The sequence below is a fragment of the Stegodyphus dumicola genome, chromosome 3, assembly GCF_044657685.1.
Source record: "Stegodyphus dumicola isolate Sdum_Otavi_A_Nest chromosome 3, ASM4465768v1".
Classification (NCBI taxonomy): Eukaryota; Metazoa; Arthropoda; class Arachnida; order Araneae; family Eresidae; genus Stegodyphus; species Stegodyphus dumicola.
In genome coordinates this window covers 149,068,857-149,085,412 of record NC_140770.1, presented here as the reverse complement: position 1 = coordinate 149,085,412, position 16,556 = coordinate 149,068,857, and the positions used below count along the sequence as shown (strand labels likewise).

Genomic DNA, 16,556 nt, shown 5'->3' with positions numbered 1-16,556 from the left:
ATATACAAATGAGTAATTACATTATATACAAATCCTTCAACTGATAGTCATCCAACTTATACCACCTTCTCAGGTTTAGGAACAGATTATCATATCCCTATCAGTTAAATGATTTAAAGTGAGTATTTAACGCCTGCTCTTTTAAGGCAATGGTTAATAAATTGATTGGGTATTAGATTATTTTTGAGAATTTTAATAAGGAACAAAATTTCGCGTTGTAGATCTATTAATTTATTTAAGCATAAGTCTAAAGACAATTAGCTTTTTACATTATATACAGCTAATTAAGCTAATCATTATATACAGCTAATTAAGCATAAGTCCGAAGACAATTAGTAAAAAGCTAATTGTCTTCAGACTTATGCTGTTACTAAAAAAATGAGCCTCTTTCATAATCTTTAGTCTGTCAAATAGCTCTTTGACAGTAAAAATTCCTTTTTTCTTTTCTTAAATTCTTCATCGTTACGACACGACAATTAGCCAGAAATTAATTAATTTTCATTCACTAGTATTTTCAAAAAAAAATTTAACAGACGGTTTCACTCAAATAAGAGCTCCACAGCATACGTCCCTCAAGAATTCCTAGTCCCTCCCACACCTAAATTACTTCACACAAGTCTTACCGACTGATATAATTCAAAGCCCCCGCTGCCGCTAAAGAATTTTCTGAACACAACCATTCTGAGTTAGACGCGGAGAGAACACATTGCCCAGTCCCAACTGGAAGAACGTAAGTTAATTAATGCTTTTTCTGGCCTTTATATCTTCATGTACTTTCACTTTTCTTATTATATACATTTTTTATTTTTTAATTTGTTTTTACAAAGGTTGCATTATTTTCTTATATTTTGCAATTTTTTAATGTTTATTTCAACTACTTTGAATTATATTTCATAATGACAATTTCCAATGTTTAATTTTTACAAATAATATTGAACTCAAATGCATAAACACGAGGGTGTCGGGGAATGCTTACTCGAGCGATATCACATTTACTGTAGAAATTGCTTTTCACTCAAAATTAAATTAGCTAAAATACTTAATCAGAATGAGTTCTTTGGATCTTTGCATTGGTTCTTAATCCTTTCTATTCACGGAAATGTTTGGCCTGACTTGAATTGCCGGTTTATCATCACCTTATTGCTCGAGTAAAGGACGAAACAACTTCGTATTTATTTCTTAATTATTGTTCATTGAACGGGAGTTGGTTTGTTCCCCTTGAAAAGTCAACTAATTTCCGATCAATGACAATGATTACTTGCATTTAATTTAATTCTTGCTTTTAATTTATTCCTTTTACAATTGTCATTCATCATTTAAATCCAGTCCCCGTTAAACATTTTTAACAATTTACATTCAAGTTACTTAAAAACATCTTTCGAAATAGAACTTACTAAGTATGGATTCACTCTTTTCAGATCATTCTACTATAATTAATCTTAGGAGATAATATAATCAATATTATTTAGTAAATAAATTATTATTAACTTACTTTGCAGCAATTGCGCAATTAATAGAATAACTTAATTTCGCACTAAATGAATTTAAGATCATACAACTATATATATATATATATATATATATTAAATTTTAACAAACATGTATATACGTATAAATGTTATATATATATATATATATATATATTTAACATTTTTTTTTTAAATTATAAGAATAGAAATAAGATAAGAGATAAATTAAAAGATAAATTTCTAAAAAGACTAAAGTGTGCTTCAAATTTCAATAGACCTGAAGTGCTATCTGGGAAGGCCGAGAAAGGAGGAATGAGCTGGCTATAGCCTGATGCAGAAAAAACATGCGTATAAATAATAGGCAAAGTGTGAGTTTCTTGCTGCACTAGTAATAATTAAACCTTAAATCTATAACACAATATTAAGAGGTACATATAAGATTAAATAAGTTATACAATATGGGTCCTAAGTATGGCCATAGGCCGTTTACTATTATTTGGGTCATTAAAGTTGTTATCGTAAATCCTTATAACTAGGTTGTTGATATTAACAAGACAGGCATAAAAGTTCCGGGCGAGCCGGCAGTAAAAACACTTAAGTTGTTTAATACCCAAGTCTTCATGTAACTTTTGATTTCGAACGTACCAGGGCGAATTGGTAATTTGTCTTAGGACACAATTTTGTGCCTGTTGCAATTTCTTTCTATAAGGTTTGAATGATATGCCCAGACCGGGCAGGTATAGCATAGTATGGGACGCAATGCGGTTTTATAAATAAGCAACTTGTTGTCTATTGAAAGTACACTGTTTCGAGAAATTAAGAGTGACTTTACTAACTCGAAACTTATTAAGGATAGATGCTATGTGTGGGTACCATGATAGAATTTTACTGAGGATCACTTCAAGATAAAGGACTTGCTTGGCCCATGGAATGATTTCTCCAAAGAGTTGCAGGTTTTGGTTGAATTTAATCATCTTGGTGAACAGAATTGCTTGAGTCTTGTTCACATTAACTTTGATTTTGCATTTTGTCAGCCAAGTCTCGAGTATGTTTATGTGGTCTTGTAGTCGTTGTATTGCTGGGCTAACAATAGCACTTTGTGAGAAGATCGCAGTGTCATCAGCATACATTGCGAGTGTTGTATTCTGTGTGGTGGGAATGTCGTTCACGTAGATATTGAATAAGCAGACTTCCCTGGGGACCACAGCAAGGATTGCTCTATGTGTTGAGAGTGTATTTGAGACGCGAACGACAAAGTGTCTGCCGGTTAGGTAGGATTTGACTATGTTTGTAATGTAACCTGGGAAGCCCAGGTTGTGTAGTTTGTAAATGAGAGCGTCCAGCCATACACGGTCGAAGGCTTTTGCTATGTCTAAGAACAGTCCTCCTATTACTTTCTTTCTTGTAGCCCTTCACTGATAAGTTCCACAACACGGTATATGGTTGACCGTAGAATGTCTGCTTCGGAATCCGAATTGGTGAGGAATGATAATGCTATTCTGTTCCAGATGTTGATTAATCCTGGTTAGTAGTACAGCCTCCATAATTTTGCTAAGTGAGGATAGCAGACTTATCAGGCGACTCTGGTGAATTTCCAGACTTTTTGGGTTTCAGAATTGGTGTGATTTGAGCCAGTTTCCAACTTTCCAGGAAATGCTGCCATCTGAGTATAAGGCTGACAACCTTTGAAGAACAGTAGGTGTTTAACTGGAAATTTCTTGATCATTCTATTGCTTATGGTGTCATAACCAGGGCTCTTGTTGTTCTTCAGCTTTTTAATGTAGGAGCAAACCTCCGACGGCATGACTAGGATCATGTGGATTGATCTTGCGTGGGATTACACATGATGGAAAACCTCGAAAAATCAACCATGTAGTCATCCCGTTCGCTGAGTATCGAACTCTGGTCGAACTCTTAGTATTCAGCAGCCCTAACCACTCGACCAATTGTAAGGCGGAAACTTTTTGAAAGTTCAAACGATTTTATTTTGTAGGGGCATGCTGGAACTTTTGAAAATTAGTACCAACGTTTGAGGAACTGCAGGAGTTGGAGAATGAAAATGAAACATTTAGAAAATACAGCATTCTAAAATTTAAAGCCACAGAATGCAGTTATGGTTGGGAATCCTGATATATTTTAAATTTTATTAGCAGCAGCATGTGAAATTTGAATTTTTGTTGGTGTTAGAGCAGGGGTTCTCAGCCGGAGAAGGGAGTCTTTTATTCATCCGTTAAGTATATAGTTTGGTACTTACGTATTAACGCATCCACCTTGGCACAATTCGGCGACTTTTTACAGATGAAAAGGTAAAAGTTACTTATCGGGTATAAATTTGTGTTTACGTTACTTTTTTTAAAAGATTCCGAAACTATCGATATATATCTAACTTGACAAACATCAACACATGAAAAGTCAACATTTTTTAATAAAAATTTTTGTTGCTAAATAGTAATTTTGTGACACATTAAAAAAAATTACATGCGTTTCAAAATCTGTAATTTTTTGCTTTATTGTTTTCCCCAAGTACACAGCGATCTGCTTTCTCTTAATATAAATCAGAGAATTGCTGAGCCTCCTCGCACAAACCTCAGTAAAATCGGCTAACTAACGTATGGCTTCGTTGTTTCATGTAAGAGATTTTGTGGCAAAATTCTGTATTTTCGCAATTTTTTTTTTCCCTCGCAAAGTTTCTTCCGTCTCTGTCAGATTCCACAAGCGCATACTTACAACGCATACATGAAACTGGTACTTTTCCGTTTTGCCAGCGCAGGCGTTAAAGTCGCCAATAATGGTACGACTAACGCCAAACGTAATATTTTCGCTGGTAACCTTTTACGTCTCATTTTCAAAACAATTCGCAACCATTTCTTATCAGATTGATTGTTTCTTTCACTGGCCTACAATTACATAGAATTTTTACTAGATAGTTCAATTTTATGCCCTAAAGCCATTCGCCGTAATTAAGTCAACTAGAATGCAATCACACCGCTCAACCGAAGGCGAAAATTTAGAAAAGGCAAAGTCAAGGGTTAAATTCATCAATTCTAATGAAAATGGACTAGCGAAGTAAAGCACCACAGATTTACATAATTTCTGAGTAAGCTATTCGTCCGAATTGAAATAATTCTTGCATTTAAACTTGTATTCCAAATTAAGATTCAACTTGAAATTAATGTAGATAACTACTGAGAGAGATTTTTGTAATTTACGGGAGACTTTGGATCACGTGATATGAAAAGGCGAATCAGGATGTTAAACCATGAAAGCATAGTAAATTCTTAAATTAATATATTTTTACAAAGTTATTCTTTATTTATTGACATTTTTTACAATACTTTTAAATGACATTAAAATTTCAAAATGCCTTCAAAATAAAAAAATCTTAGAACTAACATTTGTTAACATTTTTTTATTTGTATACTGTATGTTGTCGTCAATAAAGTCTGCTTGGCGAGATTTGAGCCGGCGAAACGAACTTAGTTCCATAAAACTTAGTTTAAGGCCAAAAAAAAAAAAATCACGGTTTGATTATAAAAATCGTTGGAACTTGAAATACAACAAAAAGAATGCATATGAAAATTTTGACGTTGTTTGACTGAAGGATTGTTATACGAATGGTTGTCTGATGAGTTACTTTTAAAAATAAAGAAGATGAATAGATATGCACCTGGTTGCTAAAGTATGTCACATTGATATAGAGGTATTTATACAGGGGTTCTACTGTATTTGCAGTACTTTCCTGTAAACCTGAAGGAAATCCACAATATAGATGTATATATGTGACTAAAACGTACTTACGTGTTATCGCAATCACCTTGAAAAATGACGTACTCTTCTGTTATCGGGACCGGATTCAGAAATGTAGGTATGTAAGCATGCATGTCGGAGTTAAAACCTTGGTCTTGAAAATGGATCTGCTGTTTTCGCTTTTCTCAATTTCTCACAGTTCCAAGAATTAGTTCTGATATTATGGAGTCTGTGTTAATTTGTCTGACCATTGAAACTTCAAAGCCATATATTCTGTCTTGCAAAGGTGTCTGCTAATTCAAACTGAATTACCCGGGGCACGCGGCGAGGACTGCCTTTTACTTACTGCTCCACGGTGTTTTCCCCTTCTACTTGCTTAATTGCTTAAAGTAGAGTGCAATGAAGGAAACTACTGGCGGTACATTTCTTAAGAGCCACCTCTAGCTCAATAAATAAAGGTGATTTAAATAATAAAATGTTAATTCACATGTCAAAGATCTCTTTGTACACAACATTTCTTGTGTAGATCTTCCCATCATTTTTAAGCTCGCCTTGCAGAGGACCATCAATTATTTTTAATTTTACGTCCGTTCTTTCACGAACTCTTGAACAGGCAACATAAAGTTGACCGTGTCCAAATGCAGGCTCAGGTTTAAAAAAAAAAAAAAAAAATGCCAACACACTTAAGCGTTTGGCTATGAGACTTATTGAGGATCATAGCAAAGGCAAGTTTTACAGGAAATTGTCTACGTCTTAATTGACCCTGTGCCGTAGCAACTTCACCCCGTTGGCTAGTACAGTTACGCAAGCAACCAATAAACTATCGGAGACAAACAGATACTTAAGCTGCATATATATATATATATATATATATGGGGTGAAGTAACATTAGCTCCTCCGAAACGGCTGGCTCTCGCGCTTAGCGAAGCACACCGTTGGATTCCGCAGGTCCGTAGCACCATAGGTCATTTTGACCATTCGCGCTTTCTTGGGACTTTAATAAGCCGAAATATTAATTAAAAACTAATTTTCCCCTACCTTTCCCACTTTCTTTCTTGAGTTTTCCCTATTCGAGGGATTTGGCTACGTGCCAAATTCTTTTTTCTTGAATATCTACGGAACGGTGCCGAGTTGAAATTCGAGACGCGTATCCTCGGATTCCAAAAAATTCTCTAAATCCATCAATACCGTTCTCATCTTCGTACGACTTTAACCGGCCGAAATATTAATTAAAAACTGCGGAAACGTTAATTTCCGCTTCTCATTTTTCCAAGTGGCAACAATAAACTATCGGCGACACACACTTTAGCCGCTTATATAACAGTGGTGGCCAAAATTGTGGACACTTTTGGAGATTTTTATGTTTTTGAACCTTGTATGCTTATAGAAAACGTTACGTTTCACAAAATGCAAACTTGTATATATCATTTTAAAGAGAATTTATTACTGAATTCAATAGAAAACACAAAATTCAATTATTTGCGATACAAAAAAGTCATATGTACTTTAATATAAATAAAAAACACAGTTATGTTCCCTTCTTTGTTTTTTTATTGAATTTGTCTCCTGATATCGTAAACAAAACTTTCGGACTCTAGATGCAGTTACTGAACCACCCACCTGTCTTGAAATTTCAGCATAGGAAAGACCACTTTCTCGTAACACAATAATATTACATCTCTTTCTAGGTGTCCAATCTACTCTTTTATCTGATGTCATTGCTTCTTGACTAAATATTAAAAATTTTTACAAAAATTCCTACTTGTAATTGCAGTGTATAAGAAACGGGTCCTCCTTCTACAGAACAAAGCAAAATAATGAATTGTTTCAAGTGTAAACATGATATCAGCTTCTACTGGCAGTTACTAACATTTGATTGGCTCTCAGAACAAGAACAGTGATTGGCTAGGAAAGCTAGACATTACAAACCACTTCATAACTGTGTTTTTTATTTATATTAAAGTACATATGACTTTTTTGTATCGCAAATAATTGAATTTTGTGTTTTGTACTGAATTCAGTAATAAATTCTCTTTAAAATGATATATACAAGTTTGCATTTTTTTTTTTTTTTTAACCTGAGGCTGCATTTGGACACGGTCAACTTTATGTTTCCTTGGTTGGTCAACTTTACGCTTAAGTGTGTTGGCAATTTTTTTTTTTTTTTTTTAAACCTGAGCCTGCATTTGGACACGGTCAACTTTATGTTGCCTGTTCAAGAGTTCGTGAAAGAACGGACGTAAAATAAAAAATAATTGATGGTCCTCTGCAAGGCGAGCTTAAAAATGATGGAAAGATCTACACAAGAAATGTTGTGTACAAAGAGATCTTTGACATGTGAATTAACATTTTATTATTTAAATCACCTTTATTTATTGAGCTAGAGGTGGCTCTTAAGAAATGTACCGCCAGTGGTTTCCTTCATTGCACTCTACTTTAAGCAATTAAGCAAGTAGAAGGGGAAAACACCGTGGAGCAGTAAGTAAAAGGCCGTCCTCGCCGCGTGCCCCGGGTAATTCAGTTTGAATTAGCAGACACCTTTGCAAGACAGAATATATGGCTTTGAAGTTTCAATGGTCAGACAAATTAACACAGACTCCATAATATCAGAACTAATCCTTGGAACTGTGAGAAACTGAGATAAGCGAAAACAGCAGATCCATTTTCAAGACCAAGGTTTTAACACCGACATGCATGCTTACGTACCTACATTTCTGAATCCGGTCCCGATAACAGAAGAGTGCGTCATTTTTCAAGGTGATTGCGATAACACGTAAGTACCTTTTAGTCACATATATGCATCTGTATATATGTGTAAGTGTATTTGTGCATCTGAATTGGGAAAGGATATTTTAACTTTTTAACTCCGAGTATCGTTGTTATAGAGAGAAATGTTCAGGGGAACGTAAGAAAGCTCAAAACAGATATGAATTAAGATTGTGAAATTATTCAATGGAAAATAGCACATTAATAATATCTAGCTATCTCTATATTTGTTATATATAATTGTAAACGTTTGAGTAAACCAAAGCAAAATCCCCATTTGTAAAGTAATTTTCCGCAAAACTTTAACGATTTTAAAAAGATGTAAAATCTGCTTTAAAACTACTCACTAAGTAAACTGCATTTTTATGGCTTCGGGAAAATTCTAATATTCTTGTCCAAAACTCGGTTCTTGGTGGTTGAATAGGAAGGTTGAATCTTGGTGGTTGAATAGAGAAGAGGAATCTTGGTGGTTGAATAGGTTTGCAACTTTGTTCAAACACCGCGTAAATACTACCTAAATTCCATTTAGAAAAACCTTTCTTGGGAACATACTCTTTGTGTTTACAATTCTCTGTTTTCGTTTTGTTTTTTTCTTCGACTTTGCCAATATGCTCAGAAATTAAACATTTTAGGCAGCTGGCTGACATATGTTTTTACATTCTGATGGGTGGGGTTTAATTGTAGCCGGAAAAGATAAATGTTTTACGGCATGTGAATTGATAAAGAAGTACTAATAGTTACTTCTTTGTTCATGATAATATGTATTAGATGTAAAAGAACCTGAAGTTTCTTAGTTTGAATATTTCTGTAAATTTAAACTAGTAACATTACACTTGTTACCGAGACAGATTAACGGAACTTTTAGCATTTGTATTGTCACGTGTTATTGTTGACGTCAGTAAGACAGTTCGCCGTTACTCAGTTAAGTTCAGAAACATGTGAATATGTTGACAAGTTTCAATGGCTTATGAAGAATTATGTTTGATTATAGTCCTAACTGTATTTGTTTTGGTGTATTTCTTCCAGTAAGTGAAGTCCTGTCCCTATTGATGTTTAATATCATCTTATAATGTGATGTGGGCCGTTTTGGATACAAGATTAGTTGTTCACTTGTAAATGTGTTTCAAGAAAATAAATGTCGCAACCGATAGAATCCGTGACAATCTATGAACGATTAACAGCCTTTTTTTTTTTTTTTTTTTAATGTAGGTGACTTTAATGAACTGGTTGGGCAGACTTTTCAAATGATTTTTAGAAGTGTTTAGTGTATTGGGAAAAGTTATTAATCAGTGTGCACTGTTGTTTCACTGAAAAGTAGCCAGATATTTTTAATGGACAGAAAAGCATTTTCCGATTGGTGTGAGCTTTGTTTATTTTTAAAATGACAATATGTCACAGCTTCTTTAAAAATTTATTTCCAAATTTTAATAAGCTTTTAAACAGGACTTTAAACATAGTTTGCCTTTAGGTTTATAGTTACTAGAGTGTTTGCCCACCAAGTTGATGAGGAGTGCTGCTAGTTCTATCTGAATAAGGTCCCTATTAACAGGATGGCTGATAGGGTTTGCATGATTTTATTTACATATGACATGAATACAAGAAAATTTTCCACAGTGAGATCATTTTTCATAAGCAAGTAGCTCTTTGCTTACTTTGCCTTATTAATTTAATCAATCAGCTACTGTTTGGTTAAATGTTTTTTATTACTTGATGCACCTTCTGTGGTTCTTAAATTCTGCTATTTAGTTCTTCCCTAAATTAAAAAAAAGATATTTCCCATATCCCTGCATTCTGCAGCACCACATAGGTAAACTCAAGTGGCAGTCCCTTCTTGAATATTTACTGAATAATGTTTTAAAACTGTTTTGTGAATTACATTGCTAATGAACAACTGTTTAGTATCAGATATTTCTGTTTGCAGACTCTTTTGTGTAATTTTTTTTTCTTCACAATTTTGACATAATGCTAGTGATGCAGATATTTGCAAACTGAAAGTCAGACAACCATAATCAAAACTTTTAATAGCAAATGAGAAAAATTGCTAATCAATTTCTTTTGAACTAAGCCTCCATTTGGGATATATTGCATTTCATTTTTTTACTTCGTTTCTGCGAACTTGCTGCTGCATCTTCTCTTCAAAATTATATTCTAAAAAAATTAACAGTACCAGTTTAGTTCTTCAAAAATAGGCACTGTGGCATGGAATTTTATATTGGCATAATAAAGTATTTGGCTGATAAGAAAAAAAAAGGAATATTATTAATTCAGTCATTTATACAACTTCATTGTATGCCTAAAATGCATCATCTGTTTGCAGCAATATTTAAAATATTGCACATATGTGCGTATATATATTTTATAGTATTGAAGTAATGGGACTAGTTTCATGAAGACTTGATAACTATTCAATTCATATTTTGTATTAAAATATTGAGTCTTTTTATAAGTACTGAAATAAAACTATGTATTATTATTGATAGGCCTTGTAATTCTACTGTTAATTATAATTAAATAGTTGTAGTTCCATTTTAAAGTAATTTGTAAAATATAAGAAGTTTTAACTAAAAAGTTTTAAAAAAATCATTTGCTATTTTTTTGTTATAGAGTTCATCAGTTGTCTAGTTATTAATATTTTTTATGTAATATGATTTATTTCATCTTTCTGTGATACTTAAATTCAGTATTATTTGGAGTTTACTGATTGAATTCATATTTAAAATACAGTACTCATTTGAGGCACATTCAATATTTGAGGTACAGACTGTGAGGCTTTTGGTAAGTACAACCAAAGAGAAATTATATTTAATATTTCCAAGCAGTGTTGTGAAATATGCCTGAATAAAAAGTACTGAAAATGATATAGAACTTATAAAAATTGCAGATGTTTTAAGGAAGCACAAAAGAGATGGAAAAGTGAGAGAGTGTTTTGATATGTTTTCAGTGTAGAAGATTAAAATGTCTCCATGTCTAAAACTCTTTCAACTGCAGACTTTGTTAAAATATTGAGAAAATATTTTATTCCTTCAAATTTCTAGAAAAGATGCTTTATATAGGTGTATAGATATAATGCAATAGCATATGGAACTTTAGATAAATTCAGGAATAAGAGCAACTCATCTTAATATTAAAAACATTATAAAATATAAATCTTTTAGCAGAGAAATCATAATTAATGTACATTCTAAAATCGATGATTTAGTGCATAACTACATATTAAAATTAGTTAATGAGGATTTTACTATATAAATGATTTCAAAAAACAAAGATTCATTTTCCAGTTTTTAAATTTAAAGTATGCTTTTGGTTTATATTTAAGATGACATCTTTGGTTAATGTTTAAAAATAAAACAACAGTTGGCTTTATAAAATTGAAGTAAGCATTATTGTGCTGTTAACTTATGTTCATATGAAGGGACGGACAGTTACAACCATGCCTTCTCTGGGATTCGAACCCGGGCCCCTTGGTACCGCAGTAGGCTCCCATAACCACTATACTGTCTGGATGCCTATCATGAGTTATTGCCTTGATAGATAAGTTCATTGTTGACATCCCAATCTGCAATTCAATATTGTCGTCTCTTAAATACAGCAACTTAATAAACACAAATATGTTGGGAAAGCATTTGATTATAATGCAAATAATGGACACTGTTTCACCTAAATAGTATGTAGCTTTTAGTGCATTTCAAATCTTGCAGACATCAAGAATTAGCTTTTATCGGATGTATCAAATTGCATCAAATCTATAGTAGTCCTTGCTAGTACATGTTCAAAATTTAATGATGAGTGTATTTTTTTCTGATATAGAGGAAAGTATACGTGAATGGAAATAACGAACTAATAATCTATTTGATGTAATAAATCAAAGCAATAGTAGTAAGCCTTTTGCAAAACAATTATGCATAGGCTTTTAAGTGAATTGACTTATCAATACTCACACAATCGACTTGTATGTCCACTTGTCAAATTGTAATGTAGTAATCACAGTGCTGTTACATGCTCACTGCAAATTCAGGAATTCCCGTGGGGGATTTTTCAATTCCTTCTGTAGAATGTGGATTAAACCTTGATTGTTTTATAGCAATACACGGTTAAGCTGCAATTTGACTCCTTGTAGGAGCATGCAGGCCTGCCTGTGTGATGAATATCTACACTCTAGAAATTTCTGTACAGTTGTATTTGATTAAAGTGTAGCATTATCATCCATAAAAAGAAAAAATTTAACTGTTGTATTACAGAATAAGTGAACCTGGCCTTCAATAATTGTTTTAAAATGATATTTGCTTATCATGCTGCCATTAATTCAATAACCAAACTCAGTGTCTCCAGCAGTAGTTATGCTACTTCATACCATCACTCCACCACCACAGTAATTTTTCTTTTATGTTTTCATGCCCACTAGTGGCCAAGTGGTAAGATTGCTAAAACTGTAGTTTGATTCAGGTTCTACAGTGAATGGCTTAATTGTGTAGAAGTTTACATGGTTTTTCAAATGTGTAACATGAGTATAATTTCCTTTAAAACTTCCTCTAAGGAGGCAATCCTTCCCAATCCAGTTGCAGATTGAATTAACTTTAATTTTCCCCCCTCCCCTCGAAGAGAACACGACCATTGTTTTCCAATGTTGGTAGATCTGACACCATAGTAAGTTTTTTTCTGCGGTACTATTTAGATAGGCCCATAGATATCTTGAGCATAGTAGCTTTATATGATTGAAATATGGAAAAACTGCTTGGTCCTCATTGCTTGCTGCAAATATAAGCAACTTCCAAGTTGGCTAGCTTGTAATGTTAATTACATTAATGCACCCACTAGTGGCCGAGTGTTAAAGTCACTGAATACTGTTAGTTCGACCTGAACTCAAATCCTGGTACATGAGTTGGTTGCATGGAAGTTTCATGGTTTTTCCATGTGTTATGTGGTTACAACCCAATTTCTCTTAAAATGTCCTCCATTAAGTCATACCTCTTCATAGGCAGATAGCTCTTGAGTTTGCTTAAGCAATTAACCTAATTTAATCTAACTATTAACTGCCACACTAAATATAAGTTTTAATATTTTATCATAGAAAGAGCATAACCTTGTGCATCTAGAATGTGTTATTGTTGTTCGATGCTCTGTTGAAGGCCGGAGACACAATTTTGTAATTCGTTTGTAAGTTTGGTAATTGTGAAGGTTTTTCCAACTTTTCTATAATCCTTTTGTGTATAAAATCATCCAGATGAGGTCTTTAAACCTTAATGAAAATTTCACATTTGTAGTCTTTTTCAGAATTTTTGACAAATGCAGATTATTAATAGTGATAATTTTTTATTCACCTTTTTTCATGTTAATATATGATCCATATGCACAAAAATGGAAATTAGCAGTATGCACATTTTAACTATGAAAATCACGATGAATTCTTTCACAATAACCTTGCATAATGATGTTATCCATAAATTTGGGATACATGCACACTGGCTCACATTTTACTCTAATTACCCTTCAATTTTATTTATCCATGTTCCTTGAATTTCTTCATGTGATCCTAAAGATCCTAAAGACCTTAGGGCACTCTGATAATTATTGAGTTTGCTTAATTGCTTAGATATTTCAACATAATCTTCCTTTAGTATAATACACATCTGTTAATTTCCTAGAATTAATCACTCCAACTTCTTCTTTGAGAAAATGAAGCAATTTAATTGCATTTTTTAAATCTATCTTGTTTCACCGAATCTATTTTCCTGTTAAATCCTTTTGCAAGCAGATATTGGATAACAATAAATCCTTCTGATCATTTGTTTTATACCATCATATTACTTTATTAACTATAATAATGTAGTTAATAACTATAATAAATTATACATATTAACTATAATAAAGCCTTTTTTTATTAACTATTTTTAAATGTTGCTTTTTAAAATTTGTAATTTGATTTGCCTAATAATCCTTTATGCATCTGAGAACATCTCAGCTTTGTCTGAATGAATTTCAGTATTTAATTTTGTGATGCTGAATATTTTTTTCTTTTTGTAGTATTTCCATAAAACTTCTATCATGGTTTCTATATAGAAAATATGGTATGAAACTGAAAGTGGGTGGTTATGGCTTCCTGGGCTTTCGTGACATTCATTTGCAGCTGAGGAATGGCTTAAAACTGGTATGCAATTTCAATTTTCTTATATCTCACCAAGAATTCATAATCATTCAGATTTTTTTAAAGATAATTTCTGCAGTATTTATTGATAATAATTTTGCTGCACAATATAAAATTAATTATATGCAGAAGCATTCCCTACAAAGGGACAAAGTAGGAATGGCATTATTTCAAAATAATATATTGGTACAGTCAAAAATCTTTAATCCGGACCTCAAAGCTACAAACTTTCTGTGCATGCGTAAACGCAATCTACCTTTACGCATGCGCGTTTAATGTATAATGGATGGTATAAGCTAAGCTAAAATTATCTAATTATCTATTTCAGTTAATGTTGCAGATTGCATTGTTCCTTAATCTTCGAATTGGATCCGCCTTATTACTTTTTGCAAACTTTAAGAGCAATTTTATAAAATGTAAGCTTGAACTTTCGATTATGTCAAAAAGAGTTTCCGATTCTAAAGCTGACAAAAGCGAACACATGTTTCGATGTCCATCAAACAAAAAGTGAAATTGCTGCAAAAAATGGATGAAGGCATATCCTTTGTTTCTCTAACCATTACGAAATCTGTTTATCAATTTCATGCTGCTCTGGGGGGGGAGGGGGGATGTCGCAGCGCGCAATGAACTGGAAGTTGATCTGTCGGTACTATCCTTATCTTCAGGGTAGATGTTTTTATTTTATTCGGCTTATAATTCCTTACTAAATGTAGTATGTACTCCATCTTTGATATGATTTAAATCAAATTCCTCGTCATTGTAAATATCACGAATACACATCAAATAGTTTCTGGTTGCAATTTTCTAATTTCGACTATGCACTCATTTAAAGAAATGTTTAATAAAGTAAACAAATAAATATTAAGCTTTTTTTTTTGTAAATTTTGATACCTTTTAGATCATAATTGCTCTTTATTTCATAAATTATGGTTTCATATTTTTAATTTTATAATTTCTGCATGCCATCTTACCGGATTTAAATTGATGATCTATAATCTGGAAAAACCGATAATCCAGAATCTTCGAAGTTTCGACGAGTCTGGATTAAAGACTTTTGACTACCATTAGGAATTTTTGGGCTCTAGCAAAAGGCACATCTGGTACCTTTGATATAGTGCTAATATTAAAAAAATATGTTATTATTATTATTATTATTATTTTTTGTATTTAAGGCCTGATTTAGTGTGCCTTTTTAATTTGGTCTGCCTGCTGGCAGCCAAGTGGTAAAATCCCTTAACTTGACCTGGATTAAAATTCTGGTGAATGGGCTGACTGCATGGTAGTTTTTGTGGTTAATATAAACCAGTTTACCTTAAAAAGTTTTCATGAAGGTATCCCTCCTCCTAGTTCAGGGGTTCTCAACCAAGAATTCCCCTCTAGGGAGGATTTCATACTTTGAGGGAGAAAAATGTAGTTAGCCTTTGATTTCTCTATCAAATATTTAGTTTTAGTTTATGCTTATAAAAAACTACTTTTATTCAAGTTTGGGTATTTATCAACACTTTTTATACCTTTTTGTTGTCTAGTTTCTAAAAACATACTAAAAACAACCTAAACTGAAATAAATGCATACATATTTTTTGAGTTTGAGAAAGGAGAGGGGGAGTGTTCTACTAGTAGTTCTAGCAGTTATGAAATGGGTTGCATGGGGCAAAAAAGATTGAGAACCATTGTCCTAATTATATATCTATTGTGTGGTTTGCTTCAATTCAGTAATCTACCTTTACCTTGTTCTTGAGCTAAATAGTAACTTCTTACGTAGTGAATGCCTAGAAATTTTACAGATGGAAAAATTATAGAGGAAAATTGTAAATAAGTTAATATTAAGTAGTATTCACATGTTAACAGAGAAGGATTGGCTAACTTTGGTGTTAATTTGATACAACTAGTTTTTCTTTATGCCGGCTGGATAATATATGGCAATTTTCTCTAAAATAGCTTCGAGGGTTTTTTACTCCGAGCAACAACTTTCTGCCACTACATGAACTCCGATAAGTAATGACTTCAAGCAGTGTCTTGCTGTGTTCCTAGGTTTCATGTTCTGCCATTTCGAAGAGCCCCAACCGGTGTGATATTCTACATATGAATTGCAGAATGTAGATCTACAAAATTGAATTTTTTTTTTATTTATTTTTTTATTTTTTTTATTTTCTGTAGTTTTCCAGCAAATACCCAGGAGATTGCTTATGTCAACTTAAGCTGAAATTTAAAATATCAGACTACAGATATTTTTCATTCTTTTTAATTTAAGAAACTTGTGGGGGGAGGGAGAATGCTGTATTTTAGCTGCAGGAAATATTTTCTGACAAACATATTGGCACCATTGGCCAGTTCATATGCAAATAAAAGAAATCAGCGATAGTAGACCAAGAAATACATTTTATTTATAAAAATATATAATGGTCAGCAATACACTATGTCTAATGTATCTG

The 16,556-nt window shown here is 32.8% G+C and overlaps 1 protein-coding gene across 2 annotated transcripts in view; it reads left to right on the top strand.

Moving 5' to 3' along the window:
• Nucleotides 1-8,850: 8,850 nt before the first annotated feature.
• Nucleotides 8,851-16,556, top strand: part of hob (bridge-like lipid transfer protein family member hobbit) — a 155,046-nt gene continuing 147,340 nt past the window's right edge. For both annotated transcript variants that reach the window (XM_085813453.1, XM_035368583.2), the window contains exons 1-2: nt 8,851-9,007; nt 14,004-14,127. In XM_085813453.1, the coding sequence (XP_085669579.1) occupies nt 8,943-9,007; nt 14,004-14,127 (189 nt within the window). In that variant the 5' untranslated portion in view covers nt 8,851-8,942. The remainder of the gene's footprint in view (nt 9,008-14,003; nt 14,128-16,556) is intronic.